The 23,457-nt window shown below is 47.5% G+C and overlaps 1 protein-coding gene across 1 annotated transcript; it reads right to left on the reverse strand.

The window, feature by feature from the left end:
* Positions 1-1,853: 1,853 nt before the first annotated feature.
* Positions 1,854-23,048, reverse strand: IL20RB (interleukin 20 receptor subunit beta). The gene is made up of 7 exons (XM_006124607.4): positions 22,752-23,048; positions 18,931-19,057; positions 17,509-17,699; positions 13,989-14,113; positions 6,045-6,195; positions 5,560-5,708; positions 1,854-3,344 (listed from the first exon to the last, which is right to left on the reverse strand). Exons 1-7 carry the CDS (start codon positions 22,804-22,806, stop codon positions 3,219-3,221), a joined length of 924 nt encoding a protein of 307 aa, XP_006124669.2. The 5' UTR covers positions 22,807-23,048; the 3' UTR covers positions 1,854-3,218.
* Between the last annotated feature and the right edge of the window lie 409 nt (positions 23,049-23,457).

Below are 23,457 nucleotides of genomic sequence, written 5' to 3' on the forward strand. Positions count from 1 at the left end.
GTGTCCACATATCTACTCAAATGACGCCTTCATAGGCCCTAACCACATCAGGCACTCCCTCCTTCACCGACACATCTACTAATGTGATCTATGCCATCAGGTGCCAGCCATGCCCCTCTGCCATGTACGTTGGCCAAACTGGACTGTCTTTACACAAAAGAATAAATGGACACAAATCAGAAAGCAAGAGCTGTAACACAAAAGCCAGTAGCAGAGCACTCAACCTCCCTGGACACTCAGTAACAGACTTAAAAGTTGCCCTACCTCTGGAAAAAAAAATCAAACCCAGACTTCAGCGTGTAGCGGCGGAGCTGGAATTCAGATGCAAACTTGACACTATCGGACTGAGTCTGATTAGAGACTGGGAGGGGGTAGCTCACGACAAAAAGTAATTTTCCCCCTTTGGGCATTCTCATCTTCTCGTCCACTGCTGGGAATGGACCTCCTTAGCATTGGTCCTCCACAGAGTAATGGAACTCACTCCTCTTTGCATGTGTATGAATACCTGCCAGACTGACGTTTCCATGCACCTGACAAAGTGAGTTCCAGCCCGTGGAACGTGATGCCCAAATGAATCTGTTAGTCCTGAAAGTGCCCCAGGACTCCTCATTGGTTTTATATAAACAATATAAATGTTTGCCAAATGTAGTGTGCTCAATAAGATCTTTAAATAACTCTTTTGGGAAGGAGTGCAAACAAAGCCTTCTTGGCTCACTTACCCACCCTGTTATTCAGTGTTTGGAATGTCCCTGACTTTGGTAGAGGATAAAAAGGAGGTCACTCGGAGCTGCCAAACATGAAAACAAGGCATGTGTTAGATAAGATTAATAGCCTTGATGTTGTTAATAGGTGATAAACTTGATATAATCTAACATTTAATTTGGAATTTAATGTATGATGATGAATATGATTAATTATTATTAAATAGAGATTCAGGAGCGGCAGTTTTGTTAAAAGATAGCATGTCATCTTGAATGTAAGAAGTTTGCACTGCTGCTGTACTGTAGATGTAACCCACACTCCTAGGCTACGTCTACACTGGCGTGATCTTGCGCAAAAACTCTTTAGCGCAAGAGTTCTTGCATTAAAGTAGTTGCGCAAGAGGGCGTCTACACTGGTATGTACTTTTGCGCAAGAGATGTGCTTTTGCGCAAGAGCATCCTTGCCAATGTAGACGCTCTCTTGCCAAGAAAGCTCCGATGGTTTTAACCATAGGGCTTTCTTGCGTAAGAAATTCACGTTGCCTGTCTACACTGGCCTCTTGCGCAAGAACAGTTGCGCAAAAGGGCTTATTCCTGAGCAGGAGCGTCAGAGTTCTGGCGCAAGAAGCCCTGATTTTATACATTAGAACGTCAGTTTACTTGCACAAGAACACGCGGCCAGTGTAGTCAGGCAGCAAGTTTTTGCGCAAGAGCAGCCAGTGTAGACATAGCCCTAGGGTATGTCTACACTGCACACTTATTTTGAAATAAGCTATTCTGGAAGAGTTATTCCAAAATAGCTTATTTCAAAATAGCACAGCTACGCTGCAGGAAAGCCTCAAAATTAGTCCGAGGCAGGCTTCCCTAATGTAGACATCCTATCTTGATTTAGAGCTCCAGGAAGAATAACTTCGAATGGCCCTGGTGAGGGGCTATTTCAAAATAGAAGAAGTGGAGTATCCACACACGCCTTATTTCGAAATAGCTATTTCAGAACACGCATTATTTCTTGTAGAATGAGGTTTACAGATTTCTCACTGGACACACACAGATCTAATTCAATTTTCTGCCTCCGGAGAGACAGAGCACAGACCAGCCTGTTAGATTAAATGAAAGTGGAGCCCTCACTGTAATGCACAGCACTGAGGTGGCTTTGTAATAAAACCAGAATACGTTTATTAACAAAGGGCAGAGATTGAAGTGATACTAAGCAAGAGAAAAGGAGACAGGCCTGGTTACACAAAATACACTTTCTAATGACTAGAACATCATCTTAAAAAGTGACGGGTTTTGCCTATGTGGTTTTTGTAACTTGATGTAGGTGCTAGCCTTCCTAGCCTTTCATATGAGGAGAATCCACTTTCACAGGCTCCAAGGATGCTGTACCCTTTCTCCCCTTGGGGATGGATCCGTAAAAGGCCTTTTTTGCTCCCCTTTTATCACTCTTAAGTTCCTTGTCTCTGCCTCAAAAGCCAGGAAGGTTTCCTGGGGTGTAGATTCTGTGTTTCCCTCCCCCCCCCCCCCCCACCGTATGATTATAAAACGGTCTTCTGCCTGCTCATCTAACTTGATGGCTTTGTTCTTCCATTGTCCTCTGCCTGTGACCAAGCTGGTCAGGCAGGTAAATACACATTCCTTTTTCTAGAGCAGGCTGGATTTAGATCATTCACTTCAAGAACATATTTCCAGCATACATCTATAGCTCTCTGTACTCAGTGATGGTTTCAGGGACCAGTGTATCACCAGTTTATATCATAGAATCATAGTGCTGGAAGGGATCTCGAGAGGTCATCAAGTCCAGTCCCCTGCCCTCATGGCAGGACCAACCACTGTCTAGATCATCCCTGACAGGTGTCTGTCTAACCTGCTCTTAAATATCTCCAGTGACGGAGATTCCACAACCTCCCTAGGCAATTTATTCACCATCCTGACAGGAAGTTTTTCCCAATGTCTGACCTAAACCTCCCTTGCTGCAGTTTAAGCCCATTGCTTCTTGTCCTATCCTCAGAGGCCAAGGAGAACAATTTTTCTCCCTCTTCCTTGTAACATCCTTTTAGGTACTTGAAAATTGCTATCATGTCCCCTCTCAGTCTTCTCTTTTCTAAACTAAACAAGCCCCGTTCTTTCAGTCTTCCCTCATGGCGCGTGTTTTCTAGATATGTGATACCTTACCTCTGTGGCAGTGTGTTGGGGCAACGAGTATGTGAGGCCTGAGGTGAGTTATAGGATGAGGGCCCCATGCCAGTTGGCCTCAAAGGTTTCCCAGGGTCACACCCATGTGGACTGACCACAGAACTGGAGTCCTGTGTGCACACGATCGGTGTGACTCGCATCCACACCTACATCGGAAAGCTTCCCATTGATCCCTCTGTGTAGACATAACCTAAGGCTGTGCACTGGGAACCTGCGTACCACGCCCACAAGCGGCCAGAGCCGTGTGTCAATGGTTTGCTGCTGGTGAAGCAGATGGTGTATCTTGGTGCTGGGCGACTTGGTGCTGATTATCTCTGGGCGGCTTTAAAGCGCATCCTGAATCCACGCGCGGAGGCGCTCTTCCGGGGGAATCACGTGCACAGCCACGTCGCAGCGCTCAGTCTCCTCACGCCTGCAGGGGATCAGCAGTGCAGGGGACTCCCTTATTTTCTGCGAAAACAAAGACATGCAAAGCATCCGGGCAGCCCATGCTGACCCAGGGTTGTTCGGCAGGGGTGTTTTGGAGCCATTTCCGCCCTAAATTCTGCCTCGTCTGTCATAACTCCCCAGAGCCCCAGCTCTGCACGGTCCAGCGGCCCCTGAAACGGGAGTTTCCCAGCACGCCAGCGACGGGCCGGCTCCTGATGGCTGGATTGCAGACCTGAGGTTAAACCTGGCTAACGGGCAGCACAAGCAAAGCAATGGCTCCCAGCGGGGTCAGCCCCAGGAGTCTTGGTGCCCCTGGATCCACTCCCTTTGCAGAGTATTTCTGCTCGAGCTCGCACTGATTTTCCAGACTATGATTCCAGCCAGGGCTGGATTAAGGGGGGGGGGGGGCTTTAGGGCAGCTGCCCGGGGCACCAACCTATGGGGGGCCCCTTAGAGCTCAATCAGGCGCCATGTGCCCGGGGCCGGGAGCCACACAGCACCCTGTAGAGCTGCCATCAGGCACCTCGCGCCCAATTGCAGCTGTAAGGTGCGCAGCGTGCCGGAGGGCCGGGCCACGCATGCGCCATGCGCCCGGGGGCAGAGCCGCGCATGGGTCGCGTGCCCGCTGCCCAGGGCGCAGGAATGGCTCGAGCCAGCCCTGATTCCAGCATGTCTCCAGATGGTATCTGCCTGGGGATGACACAGTCTGCTAGAGAAGCCACTGGGGCCACAGTGCAGCTGTCTAGGCCATGGCAGCTAAGGCTGGGAGCTCCCTAGGGGACAGGCTTCAGCAGCCTGCAAAAGGGGACTAGTTTCCGCCCTGGGAAATCCCCCTCTGGGGGGCATCTCACTATCCCCCCTGGCTGAGTCTCTCCCTGAAAAGAGAAACACCATAATGCTGGTGCACCAGAGTGAGGAGAGGCAGATCAGGGCAGGATGACATGCCCAGGAAGCAGCTTGTCAGAAGACACTGTCAGTTCTTGCCCCTCTAGAGTGTTGGACAATGGTTCCTCTAATGATCTTTTCCATCCATGTGCGGAATAAATTTCTATGTGCATCAAGACATGTGTGAACATGCACCACCAGTAGTTACAAAACCTTGCTGTGGGTGCTCTGCTACTCAGCTGGGTGGCATTTGAATCTCTCCTGAGTGGCCACACAAATGCACAGCTTACAAGGGACACTGGTTGCTGGAATCCATAGGAATCACCTTTGGGACTGCCGGTGGGTGCTTTGGAAAAGCTGTGTGTGTTTGGGGAAGAGAAGGCTTCTACCAGTGTTGGAAGGAGGCTATTTTCATCATATTTATCTACTTCTTTCAAATTCTAGTTATTGACTGTGTCTATCATTGGTATCTTTACCATTTTAATAATAATAATTCCATTGTTATGAATTATATTAAAGTCCTTGCAGTCACCTACAAGCTATAAGAACATAAGAACGGCCATACTGGGTCAGACCAAAGGTCCATCCAGCCCAGTACCCTGTCTGCCGACAGTGGCCAATGCCGGGTGCCCCAGAGGGAGTGAACCGAACAGGTAATGATCAAGCGATCTCTCTCCTGCCATCCATCTCCACCCTCTGACAAACAGAGGCTGGGGACACCATTCCTTACCCATCCTGGCTAATAGCCATTAATGGACTTAACCTCCATGAATTTATCTAGTTCTCTTTTAAACCCTGTTATAGTCCTAGCCTTCACAACCTCCTCAGGCAAGGAGTTCCACAGGTTGACTATGCGCTGTGTGGAGAACTTCCTTTTATTTGTTTTAAACCGTTGCCTATCTTCACTAACGTCCCAGTTTAAAGACATTACATCCCACTGTAGCTTTCAGGATGAGACTGTCAGCAATCTTATTCACGTCTAGTTCCCTGGTATGGTCTCGATGCACGTTACGGGCAGCTGTGCTGTCCAGTTGCATTGATGACTGGAGATCATTTTTACGTCTTCTGGGGCTGGGGAATGGGGGGGGGTCCCCATTTCAGGATGGTACCAGCCCAGTTTCTGACTGGACATCTGGCAACTCTAGCACACCTGGCTTGGGAATACCTTGTACTCCCCTGAATACATAACTTATCCTTTAGATTTAGGCATCTCACTTCAGGCAGCTGTGTTTGGAAATGGGCCTATCTGGATTTCGGCTCCATTTTAAGCATTGGAGCAACATCCCCTTAGTCCATCTCTTTCTCTTCCTAACTCTACCGCTCCCCAGGAATACCAAGGAAGACAAGTTACCAGGGTGTCTGGTAGGACGACGACTGGGCAGCAGGAATACTGGATGATTTGACTCATTTTCCAGGCAAGGAAAGGCAGGGCCAAGACACCTATAAGAAATCCAGCGAAAGACATCATGGTAGTTGTCATCCAGGTGGATCTGCTGCCATCTAGAGACAAAGGACGGAAGGAGGACTTCAGTCAAGAGTCTTTGAGAGAAAGCAACGCAATTCCACATCCTGATCCCAGAGAAATGCAGGGCCTGTCCTTCTCCCTGACCCTGGGCAGCCAGGAGGCCCAAAAGAATCAAACTCTGCCCTGCCAGCATGAGGGAGAGGGTGACAGTAGGAAAAGGGGTAAATTCTTCTCTCCCTTGAGGGAACAAATCATTGTAGCAGGCTGCGTACAGGACAGGAGGCAGCAGGCGGAAGCGAAGAGGAGAGATGGGGGCTACACTGCACAGGAAAGTCACTGCACTTCTGCTGGTGAGGAAGTGGCGTCATCACCTGGCCCGTGAACGCACTGCATCTGGCTGAAGTTACTGCTCCTGTTGATGGCCTCTACATAGGTCTGGGCTGTCACACAGTACTCTGCGCCGGCCTCCATGCTGTCCAGATGCACCACGGAGCTGATTTTCTTCACGGTCTTATTGTGCACCTGCCAGAGGCAATGACAAGCAGCTCAGCGCCCAGGGCCCTGCAGAGCCGGGGGCTGGTGGACAATGCAGGCCCAAGTTTTGGCTCTGAGGAGAAAGGCCTGGTGGACTCAGAGAGGAGTGGGGAGAGGGGAGGGGAACGGAGAGGCCAAGAGAAAGGAAAATGGAGGGGCAGGTGAGTAGGGAAACCAGTGTGGCAGAGACTAGACAGCTACTGGGGTAGAAAGGGGTGGAATGAAAAGCACCATCAGCCAAGGGCAACCAGAGGCCTGAGCAAAGCGACTGCCTGTGTCAGGAGATTGTGAAGGGGGAGGGGAGGCTGCTGGGCCTTCAGTGCTAGGCAGCGGACCCAGGGTGCAGGGGAAGCCAGGAAGAACTCTGTGACCCCCATGCTCCTACTTGGATGCTTCATCCATTAAATGTGAGAGAGAACTCACTAGCCCATACCAGGGCCTGCGAGTGAGGGGAACAAGCACACACATAGGGCCAATGTGAGAAACAGGTGGGTGAGAGGAGTGAGTGAGGGCCGGGATGGACTCCAAGGACAAGAATGCAGTGACGGACACACCGCTATTCTGCCCCCCTCTCTGGACCAAAATCCCCTCCATGCCATGTAGCTTGGGGATCCCTTTACTTTATGTACATCCGAGATGCAGACTTGAAACACTGAGGTCAAAGTGGATGGGAGAGTTGTTTGCACTGAGGGGAGGCGCCTGCAGCGTTCCATTTTCACGTGGCTGTCCCCTCGGTCCAGGCGTTTGTCACACATTCATCATGCCTCTTGCCCCCGACAGGCCGAGGAGGACGCTGAACATACTAGTTTGCCACCGAAATTCATTGCTAGGTTGCTGGTTTTATAAAGAACTAAGGAATCCCCCTCCTTGGAACTGTAACGAACCACTGAATGGGTGTGTGAACCCGCCAAACGCGGTTCTGTCACTTACGCTTCAGGAGGGACTCTGCTAACTAACAGCAATACTAGGCTATCCCGTGCGTGCACCAGCCAGTACAGAACGCCGGACAACCATACATTTTGCTAGTTGCTTTTAATTCTGTGAAAACTCCAGATGCAATTGAGCCTGCTGAGCCCCCTCTGCCACACACACAGAGCGTCTGCACAGAATTACAAACAGGACACAAGAAAATCAGAACCTCCTCCCCATCCAATACCCTTCTCCAGGAGGTATTTTGGGCTGGGAGCATGGGCAGCCGGTAATGTAGGCAAGGGAAGGGCACTGCCTTCCCCAAACTGCCTACATGCCCGGCTGCCAGGGAGGGATGGAGCAGTGGCATGGCAGCCCTGCTCCCTGGCCACCGGAGAGGGCTGGCTGGGGCCGCAGCACAGCAACCCTGGGCCTCCAGGTGGCCAGGAAGGAACAGGCTGGAGATGGGCAGGACTTGGCTTCAGGGGCAGGGCCTTGGGCAGAAGGGGCGGACCTGGAGCCTGCTTTCCCCAGCTGGACCTTCACCCACTGCCCACGGCTGGGAGCCAGGACACCCTGTGATCTAGTCTCGTCTCCTCTACTAACTAGCAATAACACTTCTCTGTAATATACAGCCCACATCATAAGTCCTCACATATTCCTGTTCCAAGAGGAAGGCAAATATTCAGCTCCACTCATTTTAGCAAAGCACGAATTGACTTAGGGCACAAGCTAGCTTTTGGTTGAACTGTGAACAGGATCCAGGGTTACAACTCAGCCATTTAGCTTTGCTGTCTCAGAATGAGTATGCCCGGTTATGTGTTTGGATATTCTGTTTGTAAAACGAGGCGTTCCTGCAGGTGTGATATCATCCTCTAGCGGCTGGTCCAAAGCAGATATCAGGCTTCCCCGCTACCTGTTAATGTAAGTAATCCTCCAGCTCAAGTGGCAGCTAAAGGTGCCAGGCTCACAGCCGGCTTGTGTTGCATTTAGGCAGGAAGGGACAGTGTTATAGTTGAACATTGTTTTTTATACCTAGGAAATTAAACATTACAAAACATTTGTGTGGAAAGAAGGTCCAGGGTGCAAAGGCAGATGTCAGCAAATGCCAGACCTAGAGTTGCTCATGCCGGCTCAGTCCTGCCCACTTGTGTGAACACGTTTTATTTACATGAGAAAGTTGCTTTGGTTTAACTTGATCCGGCTTTTAAAATCAACACAGTTCGACCGGTTCAGATTCCTGTGTGGTTGCTCTTTTTCCTGTGTCAATCACGCACATTTGGCTCAGCTTAATGGCTGCTAATCAATTTAAGCTAACCTGAAATCAGTCTGATTTAAACCGATGTCAATTGATCCGCACATAGGCTTGCAAGAGATTAAATCCATTTAGAACACCAGGTGTAGTTAAATAGGTATAGCTTTGCTGTGTAGACAAGGCCACAGTCCTCACTGAGTGACTGTATTAGTATTTTTTCCAAAGGACCGCTGCGTCATTCCGTGCAAAGGAGATGAATCAAGGGGGTGTAGTATCAGAAGGTTGGGAAGGAATAGGGAAGTGTTACTGTCATAATACAAGGCCCAGGTGAAACCTCATCTGGAAGACCGTGAGCAGTTTTGACCTGCCATGTTTCAGAAAGATGAATTCAGACTGGAAGAGGTTCAAAGAAGGGTTATTCGAATGATCAGAGAAGAACATAACATAAGAACGTAAGAACATAAGAACGGCCGTACTGGGTCAGACCAAAGGTCCATCTAGCCCAGTAGCCTGTCTGCCAACAGTGGCCAGCACCAGATGCCCCAGAGAGGATGGACCGAAGACAATGATCAAGCGATTTGTCTCCTGCCATCCTTCTCCAGCCTCTGACAAACAGAGGCCAGGGACACCATTTCTATCCCCTGGCTAATAGCCTTTTATGGACCTAACCTCCATGAAATTATCTAGCTTCTCTTTAAACTCTGTTATAGTCCTAGCCTTCACAGCCTCCTCTGGCAAGAGCTTTCTTTTATTAATTTTAAACCTGCTACCCATTAACTTCATTTGGTGTCCTCTAGTTCTTCTATTATGGGAACTAATAAATAACTTTTCTTTATTCACCCTCTCCACATCACTCATGATTTTATATACCTCTATCATATCCCCTCTTAGTCTCCTCTTTTCTTAAACTGAAAAGTCTCAGTCGCTTTAACCTCTCTTCATATGGTACCCGTTCCAAACCCCTGATCATTTTAGTTGCCCTTTTCTGAACCCTTTCCAAGGCCAAAATATCTTTGTTGAGGTGAGGAGACCACACAGTACTCAAGATGTGGGTGTACCATAGTGTTATACAGGGGCAGTAAGATATTCTGTGTCTTATTTTCTATCCCTTTCTTGATAATTCCTAACATCCTATTTGCCTTTTTGACCGACGCTGCACACTGCGTGGAAGTTTTCAGAGAACTATCCACGATAACTCCAAGATCTCTTTCCTGATTTGTCGTAGCCAAATTAGCCCCCATCATACTGTACATATAGTTGGGGTTATTTTTTCCAATGTGCATTACTTTACACTTATCCACATTAAATTTCATTTCCGCAAATTTGCGGAAATGAAATTTAGAGGAATGGAGAACCTGCCTCACAAGAGGAAACTGTAGGTTAAATCAGTCAAGATCTTTACCAAACAAAGGCTGAAGGGAGTTATGAGTGGTCTCTATAAACAGAACAGAGGGAGGAGTTATTTAACTTAAGGGCCAATGCCGGCACAAGAACAAATGGATATGAATTGGCCATCAATAAGTTTAGACTTGAAGTTAAATGAAGGTTTCTAGTCATCAGAGGAGTGAAATTCTAGACCAGTCTTCCATAGGGAGCAGTGGGGGCAAAAATCCTAACTTGTTTTAAGTTTGTGACGTTTATAGAGGGGATGGTATGATGAGGTTGCCTACAATGGCATATGACCCATCTGCAACAGCTGTTAGCAGATATCTCTAGTGGCTAGAGATGGAAGGAGGAGGGTTCTGAGTTACTACAGGGAATTCTTTAGCAGGTGTGTGTCTGGCTCACATGCTCTGTGTAGCTGATCATGAAGGAATTTTCCCCAGGTCAGACTGACAGAGCCCCTCTGGGTTTTTTGCCTTCTGCACCACGGAGCCTGGGGCACTTGCTAGTTTAAATTAGAATAAAAAGTGGATTCTCAGTAACTTGAAGTCTTTAAACCATGATTTGAGGCATAACAAGTGGGGTTCCGCAGGGGTCTGTTTTGGGACCGGCTCTGTTCAATATCTTCATCAACGATTTAGATATTGGTATAGAAAGTACGCTTATTAAGTTTGCAGATGATACCAAGCTGGGAGGGATTGCGACTAATCTGGAGGATAGGGTCATAATTCAAAATGATCTGGACAAATTGGAGAAATGGTCTGAGATAAATAGGATGAAGTTTAATAAAGACAAATGCAAAGTGATCCACTTAGGAAGGAACAATCAGTTTCTCACATACAGAATGGGAAGCGACAGTCTGGGAAGGAGTACAGCAGAAAGGGATCTAGGGGTTATAGTAGACCACAAGTTAAATATGAGTCAGCAGTGTGATGCTGTTGCAAAGAAAGCAAATATGATTCTGGGATGTATTTTAACAGGTGTGTTGTGAGCAAGACACGAGAAGTCATTCTTCCGCTCTACTCTGCGCTGGTTAGGTCTCAATTGGAGTATTGTGTCCAGTTCTGGGCACCTCATTTCAAGAAAGATGTGGAAAAATTGGAAAGGGTCCAGAGAAGAGCAACGAGAATGATTAAAGGTCTAGAGAACATGACCTATGAGGGAAGGCTGAAGGAATTGGGTTTGTTTAGTTTAGAAAAGAGAAGATTGAGGGGGGACATGATAGCAGTTTTCAGATATCTAAAAGGGTGTCATAAGGAGGAGGGAGAAAACTTGTTCATCTTGGCCTCTGAGGATAGAACAAGAAGCAATGGGCTTAAACTGCAGCAAGGGAGGTTTAGGTTGGACATTAGGAAAAAGTTCCTAACTGTCAGGTTGGTCAAACACTGGAATAAATTGCCCAGGGAGGTTGTGGAATCCCCATCTCTGGAGATAAATAAGAGTAGGTTAGATAAATGTCTATCAGGGATGGTCTAGACCCGTGGTCACCAACCAGTAGATCGCGATCTACCGGTAGATCTCAGAGGCTCTAAGAGTAGCTTTTGAGCCCTCTTTGAACTGCGCACCTGCGCAGTACATTTACATTAGATTTCCTCATTTGAGGAGCAATTACTCACAGAGCAACAGCATAGGTGAGTAGCTGCGAGGAATGGTGGGATTTTTTTTTAAAGTAGCAGTATAAGGATTGGGGATAGCAAGTGATGGAGAGGAGGAGAAGAGAGAGGGCAGGGCTTCAAGGAAGGGGCGGGGCAGTAGATCTTGGCTTGGTCTGTCATTTAAAAAGTGATCTTGGGTGTAAAAAGGTTGGAGACCACTGGTCTAGACAGTATTTGGTCCTGCCATGAGGGCAGGGGACTGGACTCGATGACCTCTCAAGGTCCCTTCCAGTCCTAGTATTCTATGATTCTATGACTTTAGTAGCTCAGCCAGGGCACGTCTACACAGCAGGGCCAAAGTTGAATTAATCGGCACAACTTCAACTATGTCAATTGCATAGCTTAAGTCAAAATAGCTTAATTCGGCTTTTGGCGCTATCTACGCAGCAGGAAGAACACTCTTCCTCCGACTTCCCTTACTCCTCGTGAAATGAGGGTTTCAGGAGTCAAAGTGAGAAGTCCTCCAGCTCTCCATTATTTCAAAATAAAGACGCGCACTATTATTTCAGAATAATGTCAGTTATTCCGAAATAACGCTGCTGTGTAGACATACCCCCAGAGGTTAGGAATTTATCACGGGAGTGAGTGAGCCTTCAGGAGGTCACACTAGATTGTGATGGTTCCTTCTGGCCTCAAAGTCTGAGTCTAAGGGGAGGGGGAATGTTTCCAGTAGGGATCTGCAGGGATCACTCCTTGGCCTCCACTAGCCAACACTTTTATCAGAGTCCTGGGAGAAAACAAAATCATCACTGGAGAAGCTTACAGATGAGACAGATTCACAGAGTGCTTAATAATGAAGAGGACAGGTCATTGATTCAGAGCACTCCAAATTCCTTGGTAAACTGGATGCGAACAAACACTATATATTTGAAGAGGTGCAAATGGATACATCTAGGAACAAATAATGTAGGCCATATATACGGAATATGTACATATGGGGGGGGGGGCCTTTACCCTGGAAAGCAGGGATTCTGAAAAAGATTTGAGGGTGACTTTGGGTAATCAGCTGAATATGAGCACCCATTGAGACTGCGGACAAAAGAGCTAATGCAATCCTGAGATGCATGAACAGGAATCTGGAATAGGAGCAGAAAGGATATTTTACTTCTGTGTTTGGTTCAGGTGTGACTGCTACAGGAAAGCTACCTCCAGCTCTGGCATCCACAATTCAAGAAGGATGGTGGTAAATTGAAGAGGGTTCAGAAAAGAGCCAAGAGAATGATCAGAAGATTAGGGAAAAAATGCCTTCTAATGACAGACTCAAGCAGCTCAATCTATTGATCTTAACCAAGAAAAGATTAAGGAGTGACATGATTAGAGTTTAAGTATCTACTTGGGGAACAAATATTTAATAATGGGCCCTTCAGTCTAGCAAAGAAAAATACAATTCAATGGCTGGGGGAAGTTGAAGCTAGACAAATTCAGTCTGGGGAAAAAAGATGGAAATTTTTGAGGATCATTAACTATTGGAACAACTTACTAAGAGTCTTGGTGGATTCTCCATCACTGAAATTGAAATCAGGTTTAGATGGGTTTTTTTTTTAAAAGATCTGCTCTCGGAATGATGTTGGGCCAGTTCTCTGGTCTGTGCCATGCAGATCAGACTAGATGAAAGCAAAGACTTCCTGGCCTGAGAATCTACAAACCACAGCCTGCCTAGGGCACGGGCAGGTCAGTCAGACCTACCCGTATGGCAGACATCTTGACTCTGTCACTATTTTAATTGTAATGGTGCAATGTGTGTGTGTGTTCGTTCTCGTTCTCGTTCTCGTTCTCATTCTCGTTCTCTCTCTCTCTCACAAACACACACACACACACAGAGCAAAGAGAATGTTTCTTGGTCCTGATGACTTGTACCTTACAAATAAAAACTTAAACATGGAATGAACAAGTCTCTATAAAAGTGTTAGAGACCTGCTCTGTGACTTCCTACATGAGAAATGAAGCACAAAATGGCAGCTGCCTTGGACAGGGACTTCCTCTCCAGTTACATAACTGCAGGGCAGCTGACAGACTTCTCTGGGCCCTAGGAGAGAAAAGCCAGCTAAGGCAGGGAGGGGGCAGGGCTGGGGCTAGGTTCCCCAGTTAGCTCTTCAGTGCTGCCTGGTGCATGCTGCCCAGGGCTCCAGCAATGATTTAAAGGGCCCAGGGCTCTGACCGCTGCCACTGTTGTGACGACAACCAAGCCCTTTTAAACAGGCAGGCCCCAAGGCAGCTTCCCCCTTTGCCCCCCTCCCGCCGCATCAGCAGGTCTGCATAACCAAACATGTAACCCACACACCTACTGGGTGTGGTTCACTGTCCCATGTGGTGGCACTTAGACCACGTACAAAGAGGGCGAATAAGTTTTCTCCCAAGCCTTAGCTGGCTTTTTGCTCCAAGCAGTAGAGGCTCAGGCACTAAGCTCCAGAGGTCCCAGGGTCGGTTCTGCCTGCCGGCCTTGCACATCAGTTCGTGATCATAGCTGCTACATGCTTTAGCGTGGGATCAGAGAGGGAGGAGGGAACATATTCCACGCGCGTTCCTTCCAAGCCATGCAGCACTCTCCGTTCTCTTCTGAGAGCCAGGGCAAAACTCACCCAACTTTCCCGGCCCTTCCTCCAATAGACGACGTGGAATTGAAAGGCTGGACCCAGGTCTTCCAGCTCCACCAACAAGTGATACCCGTCTGCAAAGACTCTCATCAAGGGTGGCGTGAGGAGAGCTGTCAACACAGAAACGCACTATTACCATCACCAACGAGCCCAGAGTGGGGGAGAGGCAAGAAACGCTCCCTTTGGCAACTCCTCTTCAGCTGTCACCGCTCAGCATTAGCAGCCAATTGCTTCACTGAGGTGCTTTCCCTTGATCTTCCTCCCTCTCTACCCTGCTTTGTCTCTAGAGATAGTAGTGGGCCCCAGGGCAAGGGTGGGTTTTATCCTAGCATCAGGTGAAGGCATTTAGCAATAGCTGAGTTGTCCAAACCTGAAGTGTTTTCTGGGAAGAGGGGGGGAGCAACTGTTTTGTTTGAAGGCCCCATCCAGGCAATAACTGCAAAACTAGCTAGGGCAGAGGGTGCTGAGAAACCAGACCAGACCGGTCCAGAGAAGATCTGGAAAACATGAGCTATGAGGCAAAATGCAGGACAATGTAGCACTTTAAAGACTAACAAGATGGTTTATTAGATGATGAGCTTTCGTGGGCCAGACCCACTTCCTCAGATCAAATAGTGGAAGAAAGTAGTCACAACCATATATACCAAAGGATACAATTAATTGTATCCTTTGGTATATATGGTTGTGACTACTTTCTTCCACTATTTGATTTGAGGAAGTGGGTCTGGCCCACGAAAGCTCATCATCTAATAAACCATCTTGTTAGTCTTTAAAGTGCTACATTGTCCTGCATTTTGCTTCAACTACCCCAGACTAACACGGCTACATTTCTATCACTATTCTCCATGAGCTATGAGGGAAGCCTGAAAGAATTGGGCTTGTTTAGATTAGAAAAGAGAAGACTGAGTGGGGATGTGATAGCGATTTTCAACTACCTAAAAGGGTGTTACAAGGAGGAGGGAGAAAAATTGTTCTCATTGACCTCCAAGGACAGGACAAGAAGCAATGGGCTTAAATTGCAGCGAGGGAGGTTCAGGTCAGACATTAGGAGAAACTTCCTGTTACGGTGGTTAAACTCTGGAATAAATTGCCTAGGTAGGGTGTGGAATCTCCATCACTGGAGATATTTAAGAGCAGGTTAGACAGATATCTATCAGGAATGATCTAGATGGTAGCTGGGCCTGCTGTGAAGACAGGGGACTGGACTCAATGACCTCTCGAGGTCCCTTCCATTTCTAGTATTCTATGATTCCATGATACTTCCATGCAAGAAATGCTAACTGTGTCCCAAGGTCCAGAACACACTCTTTGAAACTCCTCTCTCTGATATTTTCTATTGGCCTGATTTTCCAAAGTGCTGAACCTTGCAGCTGCTGTTGAGAACAGTGGGGCTTGTGGATAGAAACCAGGCAGTCTGTTTCCTGCATATGACTTTTATCTTAGATGTGATTTTTTTTTCTTGCAGTTTAGTGTGTAACGCTGCTGTAAAGGACTCTTGTTTCATGGCTAGTATGATAGTCAAGGCTTGGTACAGTTCTGGAATTAAGCCTTCCATTTTTGCAATATTATAGGAGCAAAGTTTGGACACCCAACTACTAACTACTCAGTGGTCCCTAGCCTTTTGGGGCTGCTGGGTGTCCGGGGTGGGGGCTGCGCATGTGCCGAGCGCCCGGGGCGCAAGAATGGCTCGAGCTGGCCCTGGTCACTAGACGGGCACACATAAATGCCCTGGCATTCCAATGTGGAAAGGACCTTTGAGTCACCTTTGCACACATACATTCCCTGCAACTTGCAGCCTGTGTTCTTTGGCCATAGCTGAGAATCTGGGCCAACATGCCTTCCCCACAAGAGGCCGGAGAACATGCCTCTAGCCAAATTCCTGTAGAGAAAGGCACTTGCTGGCGTTCATTCTCCCCCACACTGAGCAGACAGCACAGCGGTGTTCAGACTTAGCAATGTGCACAGGGTGCAATCAGATCCCACGTGCAAGGAGTTCACCACAACCAAAAGAGCTGGAGACCCTCTTTTCTTTACAATGAAAGATGAGACTCTGAGGAACAAGTTGTTGCCACAAATGCGTGTGACCTAGACCTGGTGTGACTTGGTCCAGGTTGAGCCCTGGAGCACCCCATGCCATTTCTGATACATAGGATGGAATTCAATAAAGACAAATATAAAAAACGACACTGTGACAAGGGCCATTCACCTCGCGTGAGCGCCGCCTGTTGGCTGTAACCCTCCATGGTGCAGTCCTCCTGCTATGCCACACGTGGGCTATGTCACTCCAGACCTCAGGCTTACAAATGGTTGGTCTGCTCCAGGGTCTTCAGCTCCATCCTTGGTCAGGGCTTTGGACGCTTCACCCATGGGAAGTGTTGGTCCCACCCATTACTTGGGGTTCCAAACCAGGGACCCTAGAAGTAGCAGCCCACATGCTGTTTTCTTTACTGATTGCTACTGCCATATTCCCTGGGCTGCTGCCCACTCTATCCCACCACCTTCTTGGGTTCTCTGTCTGTTCCCTGTTTGAGCAGGGTCTCTGCCAGGCCTCTTTGCCTAGACAGTTTCTCAGTATCTGTCCTGGCTTCTCAGAGTCTTCTCTCAAGCCTCTTTGCCTGGAGAACTTGTAATGGTTTCTGCCCCCTTTTTGTCAAGGTTCTTTGGCCCAAGCCTCTTTTCCTGGAGAGCTTTCCAGTCCTGTCCCTGCTGGATCAGGGTTTCTCTCCAGTTTCTTTACCTGTGGGGTCTCACAGCCTTCCACTATTTCTCCTTCGCCCTTCTGGTCCCCAGCAGCAACTGCTCTACTCAGACCCTGCAGCTCCTTTTAACTTAGCCTGATGGGCTCTGATTGACTACTTTCCGGCAGCCTCTCTACACAAGCCAGGCTGGGTAGGAATGGTGTCTCTAGCCTCTGTCTGGAAATGGATGACAGGAGAGGGATCACGAGATGATTACCTGTTGCGTTCCCTCTCTCTGGAGCACCTGGCATTGGCCACGGTCAGCAGACAGGATACTGGGCTAGATGGACCTTTGGTCTGACCCAGTTTGGCCATTCTTCTGTTCTTATGTTATCTCTGTCACTGGAGGTTTTTGAGAACAGGTTTGACAATCACTTGTCGGAGATGATCCAGATGATGATCCAGATAACATGTAGTCCTGCCTTAGTGCAGGGAACAGGACAAGATGACCTATCGAGGTTCCATCCAGTCCTACATTTCTACGAGTCTACATTTTGTATTACTTTTGCTAAGGAATTTAATTTTAAAATAACATTTATCAATATGTTCTGATTTTAAGAATTCCAAGTGATCACTAGTAAATAAAAAGTATCTATTTTATGTATCAATGAGATATGAATACACAATTTACCCACAGAGCTGCAATTCATTATTCCCTCTCTGTACTCACCGGGTGAATTGATTTCCTGTTTCAACACCAATGAAAACAATGTTTTTAAAAAATGAACACCTTTCATATCACTTATCCCCAGGGGCAGAGAGCTTACTCATTTTGCGATCGAAGAGCTCATCGAGGGCGCTCCACTTTGAACCCTGAGACCCGAGCTTTGCCCTCACACGCAGGTTATAGGGCACATTGGCAGAAATGTCGTCTGTCACGTTGCACTGTGTCACCATGATAAGCGAACACTCGCTGATGGGGATCCAGCTCTTGTTGACATACGTTCGTTCGTACTCCCTGGGCAGAACAAAGAAAAGCCCACAGGCAATACAGGGTAAAATAACTCACGTCTATCCCCAGCCCTTACACCTCCCATGTCCTCTAAGGATGTACCCACCACCGGCTTCACCTGGGTACAGAAATCTGCTCCAGGTTTTCCTTCTTACCAGAAGTGCATGAAGGGTGACATGCATTTGCAGAGGGAGAGCATACAGCACAGCGGGAAGTCTGGCCGGCCAATGGGGGGCGGGAGGGAGAGTGAGGAAGGAGGCAACTCACCTAGGGCCTGGTGATTAAGGTCCTGGGACTCCCAGCCACTGTTGTGGCAGCAGGTAATGGTGGAGCCCCAGCCCAGCCCCTTCCAACAGAGGCCCTGCTGCTTACAGGAGCATGGGGCCCCCTGCTGCCCCCCGCATCTTGCCTAGGGGCCCAGCAATTCTGTCAGCCTCCCTGCCACAAATACAAGGCGCATTGGAAAACGTTCGTGGCCTTCCAGTGGCTCACAAGCCATATGCTGGGCTCTTCCCGGGGGGAATTTGACCCCGGAGGGCATGTCTAAGCTTGAATTTTTAGGCACAGTTTAATATTTACATGATCCAAATTCTAGCGCAGACAGGACTTGATGATTGCCAGGGATGGCTCACTTGATGACTGCCCTTTCTGTTTGTTCCCTCTGAAGCGCCTAGCGCTAGGGTTACCAGGTAGCTTCAGAAAAAATACTGAACACACTTAATCCAGGGGGAGGGGGGAGGGGAGAGAAGGGACCAGCTGGGAGGGAATCGGGGCTGGCAGGGAGATGGGGGGGATGGGAACAGAGCTGGCGGGGGCAGCGGGGCTGGCCAGGGGAGATCCGGGGTGGGGGGCAGCCAGCGGGAAGCAGGGCTGGTCAGGGACGGTCAGGAGCAGTGGGGCTGGCTGGGGGAGATCAGAGCGGCAGCCGGCAGGAAGCAGGGCTGGTAGGGGGATAGGGGGTTAGGAGCAGCGGGGCTGGCCAGGGGAGATCGGGAGGAGGGTCGGGGGGAGTGGGGCTGGGCAGGAGCGGGGGGGGGGGGGAGAATCAGCCAGCAAGGAGCGGAACTGACCTGGGCACATGCAGATCCCAACGTTCTCTCACCCCTGCATTATTTTTTATGCCACTGTCACATTTCTCCTGCATCAGTGTGTATAGACCTATGTATGCCACGTGCAGGTGATGCAGGGCTTTTGTCTAACTAGCATCCAGGGAGGGGAGAAAAAACAGGAGCGTTACCCCTGGAACTCAACGGAGTATCTCACAGTTTCTCCAGGAACTGTCACTGGGCTCCAGGTCAGGAAGTGCTTCATGTTGGTCGAGTGGATAGAGACATTTTGAGGGGCTGGCAGCAGGTCGTCTTCACCTAGGATTCCACCCAGGAGAAAAAAACAACTGTGACCTTTTGCTAAGTGAGTATCGCAGAACAAAAGGATTTAGAGACTGTCCTCCGCACTGCCACTCCGGAGCTCGGCATGCACCACGCCGGGCACGGCCTCACACGCAGGGATGTTACGGTTGTCTCGCCAACCCAGAGCAGCCCTCATGGCATGAGATGGCAGTTCAGCAGCTCTGCCCCATGGTCCTCCTCTGGGCTTCCGAGAGGCGGTGTGATGATGATTTGAGCTGGCCCTCTGGCCAGATCACTTTACAAATCCTCCTCTTCCGGATTTCCTCAAATGAATTACACTCGAGCCTCTTTAATCTGGCACCTCTCGAAACGGGGTATGCCGGATTAAAGATTTTGCCAGGCCAGGGAGATTGCTGCGGGGCATGAGGGAGTGGGTTGTTTATCTGCGACCCCCCTTCCTGGGGGCACATGTGGCTCTGAGCTCCCTGCTGCTCCCAAGCACTGCCCCCCACCACTATGGGTGTGGTGGGGAAAGCGGCTCAGCACACTGATGTTCCCCCAGGTAGGGAGGAGTAGGAGTGGCCATGCCCAGAGCCACTTCCTCCTCCATACCAGGAGCGTTCCCAGACTAGGGACACCCAGGGTACCAGGATGTACCAGGAAAGACACTTGGCAACTAGCTAAAAACCAGTGTTTCTCAACCAGTGGTACAAGTACCCTTACGGGTATTCAAAAGAATTCTGGAGAGTACTTCAACACAACTGAAATTTGGAGAAAACTTTGAATTTTTGTTTTAAGTTTTACAGCACTTTATTATTTTTGTACTTTTTACACCCAAAAATTTCATTGCTTGCCCAGCTACGATTACGTTGTTTAAACAAATGTATTGCAATGATAGAAAAAAAATTGTGTGTCTGAAAACTGTAGGTACTGAGGATAATTATAATTTTTTTAAAGGGTGTACTTTATAAAAGAAAAGGTTGAGAAGCACTGCTAAGGCCACCCTGTAGGTCTCTGTGCACTGAGTCACTGTTCCAGGAATATACACAGGACACATAGTTCAGTGTTTCTATTAACAAACCAAACCAACAATTATCAGTAAGCACTCCCAGCCACCCAGACACAGATGCCCCATCAAAAATGACAAGGAAACGCTGTGATCAACCCTAGGATCCTAAACAGGAGAGCGGGAACTGAACACAATGGGCCCTAATGGCCCTCAAGTCTGCAAGATGTTTACACTGCCTTGGGGAGAGTGTTGGACTACTTTGTGTGGTTCTGCAGTCTAGATTTGGCAGAGAATGTTGAAAAACTGGAGAGGGTGCAGAAGGGAGACACAAAATTTATTCAAGGACTAAAGAAAAGGCCTGATGGTGAAGGAGCTTTATTATGATGCTCCTCTTTGGGGAGAAAATGTCAGGTGCTAAGGAGTTTTTTAATCTAAAGGGAAAACACCAAAACAAGAACCAATGGCTGAAAGTGAAAGCCAGACGCATTTCAAGTTAGACATCAGGAACAAATGCTAGCAGTGAGGATGATTATCATGGAGACATGCTACCTCAGGAAATGGTGGATTCTTAATCTCTTAGGGCACGTCTACACCATGTGGAAGATCAACGCTGCCGCGGTTGATCTTCCGGGGTTCAATTTAGCGGGTCTAGTGTAGACCTGCAAAATCGAACTCAGAGGGCACCCGTCAACACTGGTGCTTCTGCTTCTCACGAGAAGTAAGGGAAGCCGATGGGAGCATTTATTCCCATCAGCCCCCCACTGCATGGACAGCACAGAAATGTGATGTAGGATATGTCGACTCCAGCTACATAATTTACGTAACTGGAGTTGCTCATCTTACTTCTACCTTCCAATGTAGTATAAACCAGGCCTCTATGTCTTCATATCAAGATCTGATATCTTTCTGGAAGACATGCTTTAGCCAAATACAAGGCTTTGGATTCAGTACAGGAGGAAAGAACCCTGTTGTGTAGAAGGTCAGAACAGAAAATCCAGTGGTCTCTTAAAATCTATTCATCTTGCCTTCTGGTTCATTTCTTGCCTTCTGTTCCTTTCCCCTATTTAGGGGGTTCACATTGTCCTGGGGAATCTATATGATAGAATTAAGAAGCTTCCATGCCAAATCTAAGGATTTTAATTTCTTCCCCTTTCACTTTAGGGTCTTTTTGATGAGCCTCCTCATTTTTTGGGAAGTTTCCCTTCATAAAAGTCAATGTCTCTGGACTAGACTTTGGTACCTTCCTTTCCCCATGGATGTATAATGTAATTGCATTCTTTTAAGTCCTAAATAATATTCAGGAGATTCTTAAAAGGTAACTATACTATCAGCACTATGTCGAGAATAATCTCCTTCTTGATTGGTCAACTGCTGGTGCTCCAACAAATAATTGTTTAGGACAATGTTTCTCAGTCAGGTGTATGCATACCCATGGAGGTATGCAGATGTCTCCCCTGGGGTACATCAATTCATCTAGGTATTTGCCTCGCTTAACAACAGGCTACATAAAAAGCACTAGTGAAGTTGATACAAATTAAAATTTCATGCAATGATTTTATACTGCTCTCTATCCTACACACTGAAATGAAAATACAATATTTATATTCCAAATTATTCATTTTACAATGTATGTGATAAAAATGAGAAAGTAAGCAATTTCTCAGTGATTGTGTGCTGTGACACTTGTATTTCTATGTCTCATTTTGTAAGCAAGTAGTTTTAAAGTGAGGTGAAAAGGGTACAGTACGTCTGGAAAGGTTGAGAGACGCTGTTTTAGAAGACTATTCAGAAACAGAGAAAGGGAATAGGAAGATCTAGGTTTCCTAAAACCAGAACAAGGATTGTGGTCAATATCTCTACTCCTTATGCACAGGAAAATTAAAAAGAGGGATTTTTTGCAATTTTTCAAAATGTAGCCAGTTTTGTCACACTTTAAAAACAACCATCATATTCTTCCCCATTCCACATTCAGGGTGTGCAAAAGACTTTGTTTTAGAACATTAAATTGTATCACTGAAATGGGGTCAACATTTCACCTTCCCTTTATGGGAAAACAGGAAATGCATGTTGGGTAATTAAAGAATCCATGGAGAGTCTGTTCTTGGCTCATGCAAAACTATTAGCCACTTCTGAGAGCTGCATAGAGTAGGAAGGAGCTGGGCAAGACACAACATGATCCCAAAGCGGAGATGACCGACTTAGGAAACACAGAACCACATGAATCTGAGCTGTCAGGCACTGATGTTAAATGAATGATTCCCACAGATTTTCTTTGATAGAAATGCTTACAGTCCTTCAAGGTATCTACAGCCTTGTGATGCACCTTACATGTTACTAAGCAAAAAAATTTAAACTTGGGCTCTAAACCTGCAGCTGTGCCTCACAAACTGGGAATACTACAAAAAGATCCTAGATGCACATTATCTGCCTTGTCTCAAAATTGAAATCCTCCTTGGAATCTGATAGTTCCTCTCTGTAATTTGTTTACAAATTCCCTTTTCAATCTGATTGTTGCAGTGTTAACGCAGACACAGATTTACAATGCCAAACCACCTCTTCTTAATTTTTTACAAACTGGATTGACCCTCGCAATTTGACTAAAATAAATGTTAAAAAGCAAGAAAAGATATTTGCAGCCCTCCTCCCCAAAATGTACTTGTTATTGTAGCTGTGTCGCCTTTGAGCATTTTGGCCATTTACCTGTGAGAAGAGGTGCAATCACAGAGCAGAGAATGAAGATGAGGCTTGTGAACATTTCATCCGGACTCACTGTCTTTGTCCAGGTTTACGCCAGGCAGTTTGGCTCTGAGTTTCCTCTTCCCAGACCAGGAATCCCATTCAGTCTATCCCTGCTTAAGGCAATGCGGGGATTTTGAATCTCAGCATGGACTTGGTGTGGATGTCACTGCAGAGTGGAAATGTATCCTGTAATGATCAGAGTGACACCACAAACAGGCATCCTCCTGCCTCTCTAGCCAGGTGCATTGCTTAGGAGGGTGTGGCCTCAGGGAGTGTCAAAGATAGTTGCATTCGTTCCTTTTAGAGGGTTGTGCAATTGCCCGATTAGAATGGACAAGGCTGATCCTGTTTTAACTGAACAGTTACGACATGAATCAGTGCACAGGTAAAACCAGATTCTTTTGCATAGTCTATTCTATTCTATCACCCAAACCACTAGCCCTGTAATTACCAAAGTAACTCAGTGTTCAGGGAGCCTGTGGGGCCCAGCCCATCTCCTGAACCTTATGTCCATCAATTCCTGCCAATGAGAAGGAAGGAGACACAGAGGCTCTGCAGTCCTGGCAGACAGAATTGATGGTAACGCCATTGTGAATTCCAGTGACTCCACTGTCAAAGTGACAGAAGGAGAAAGCAAGAACAGGGTGCAGGAAAGATTCTTGTCAGG

This window comes from Pelodiscus sinensis, chromosome 16 (genome assembly GCF_049634645.1).
Source record: "Pelodiscus sinensis isolate JC-2024 chromosome 16, ASM4963464v1, whole genome shotgun sequence".
Taxonomy (NCBI): domain Eukaryota; kingdom Metazoa; phylum Chordata; order Testudines; family Trionychidae; genus Pelodiscus; species Pelodiscus sinensis.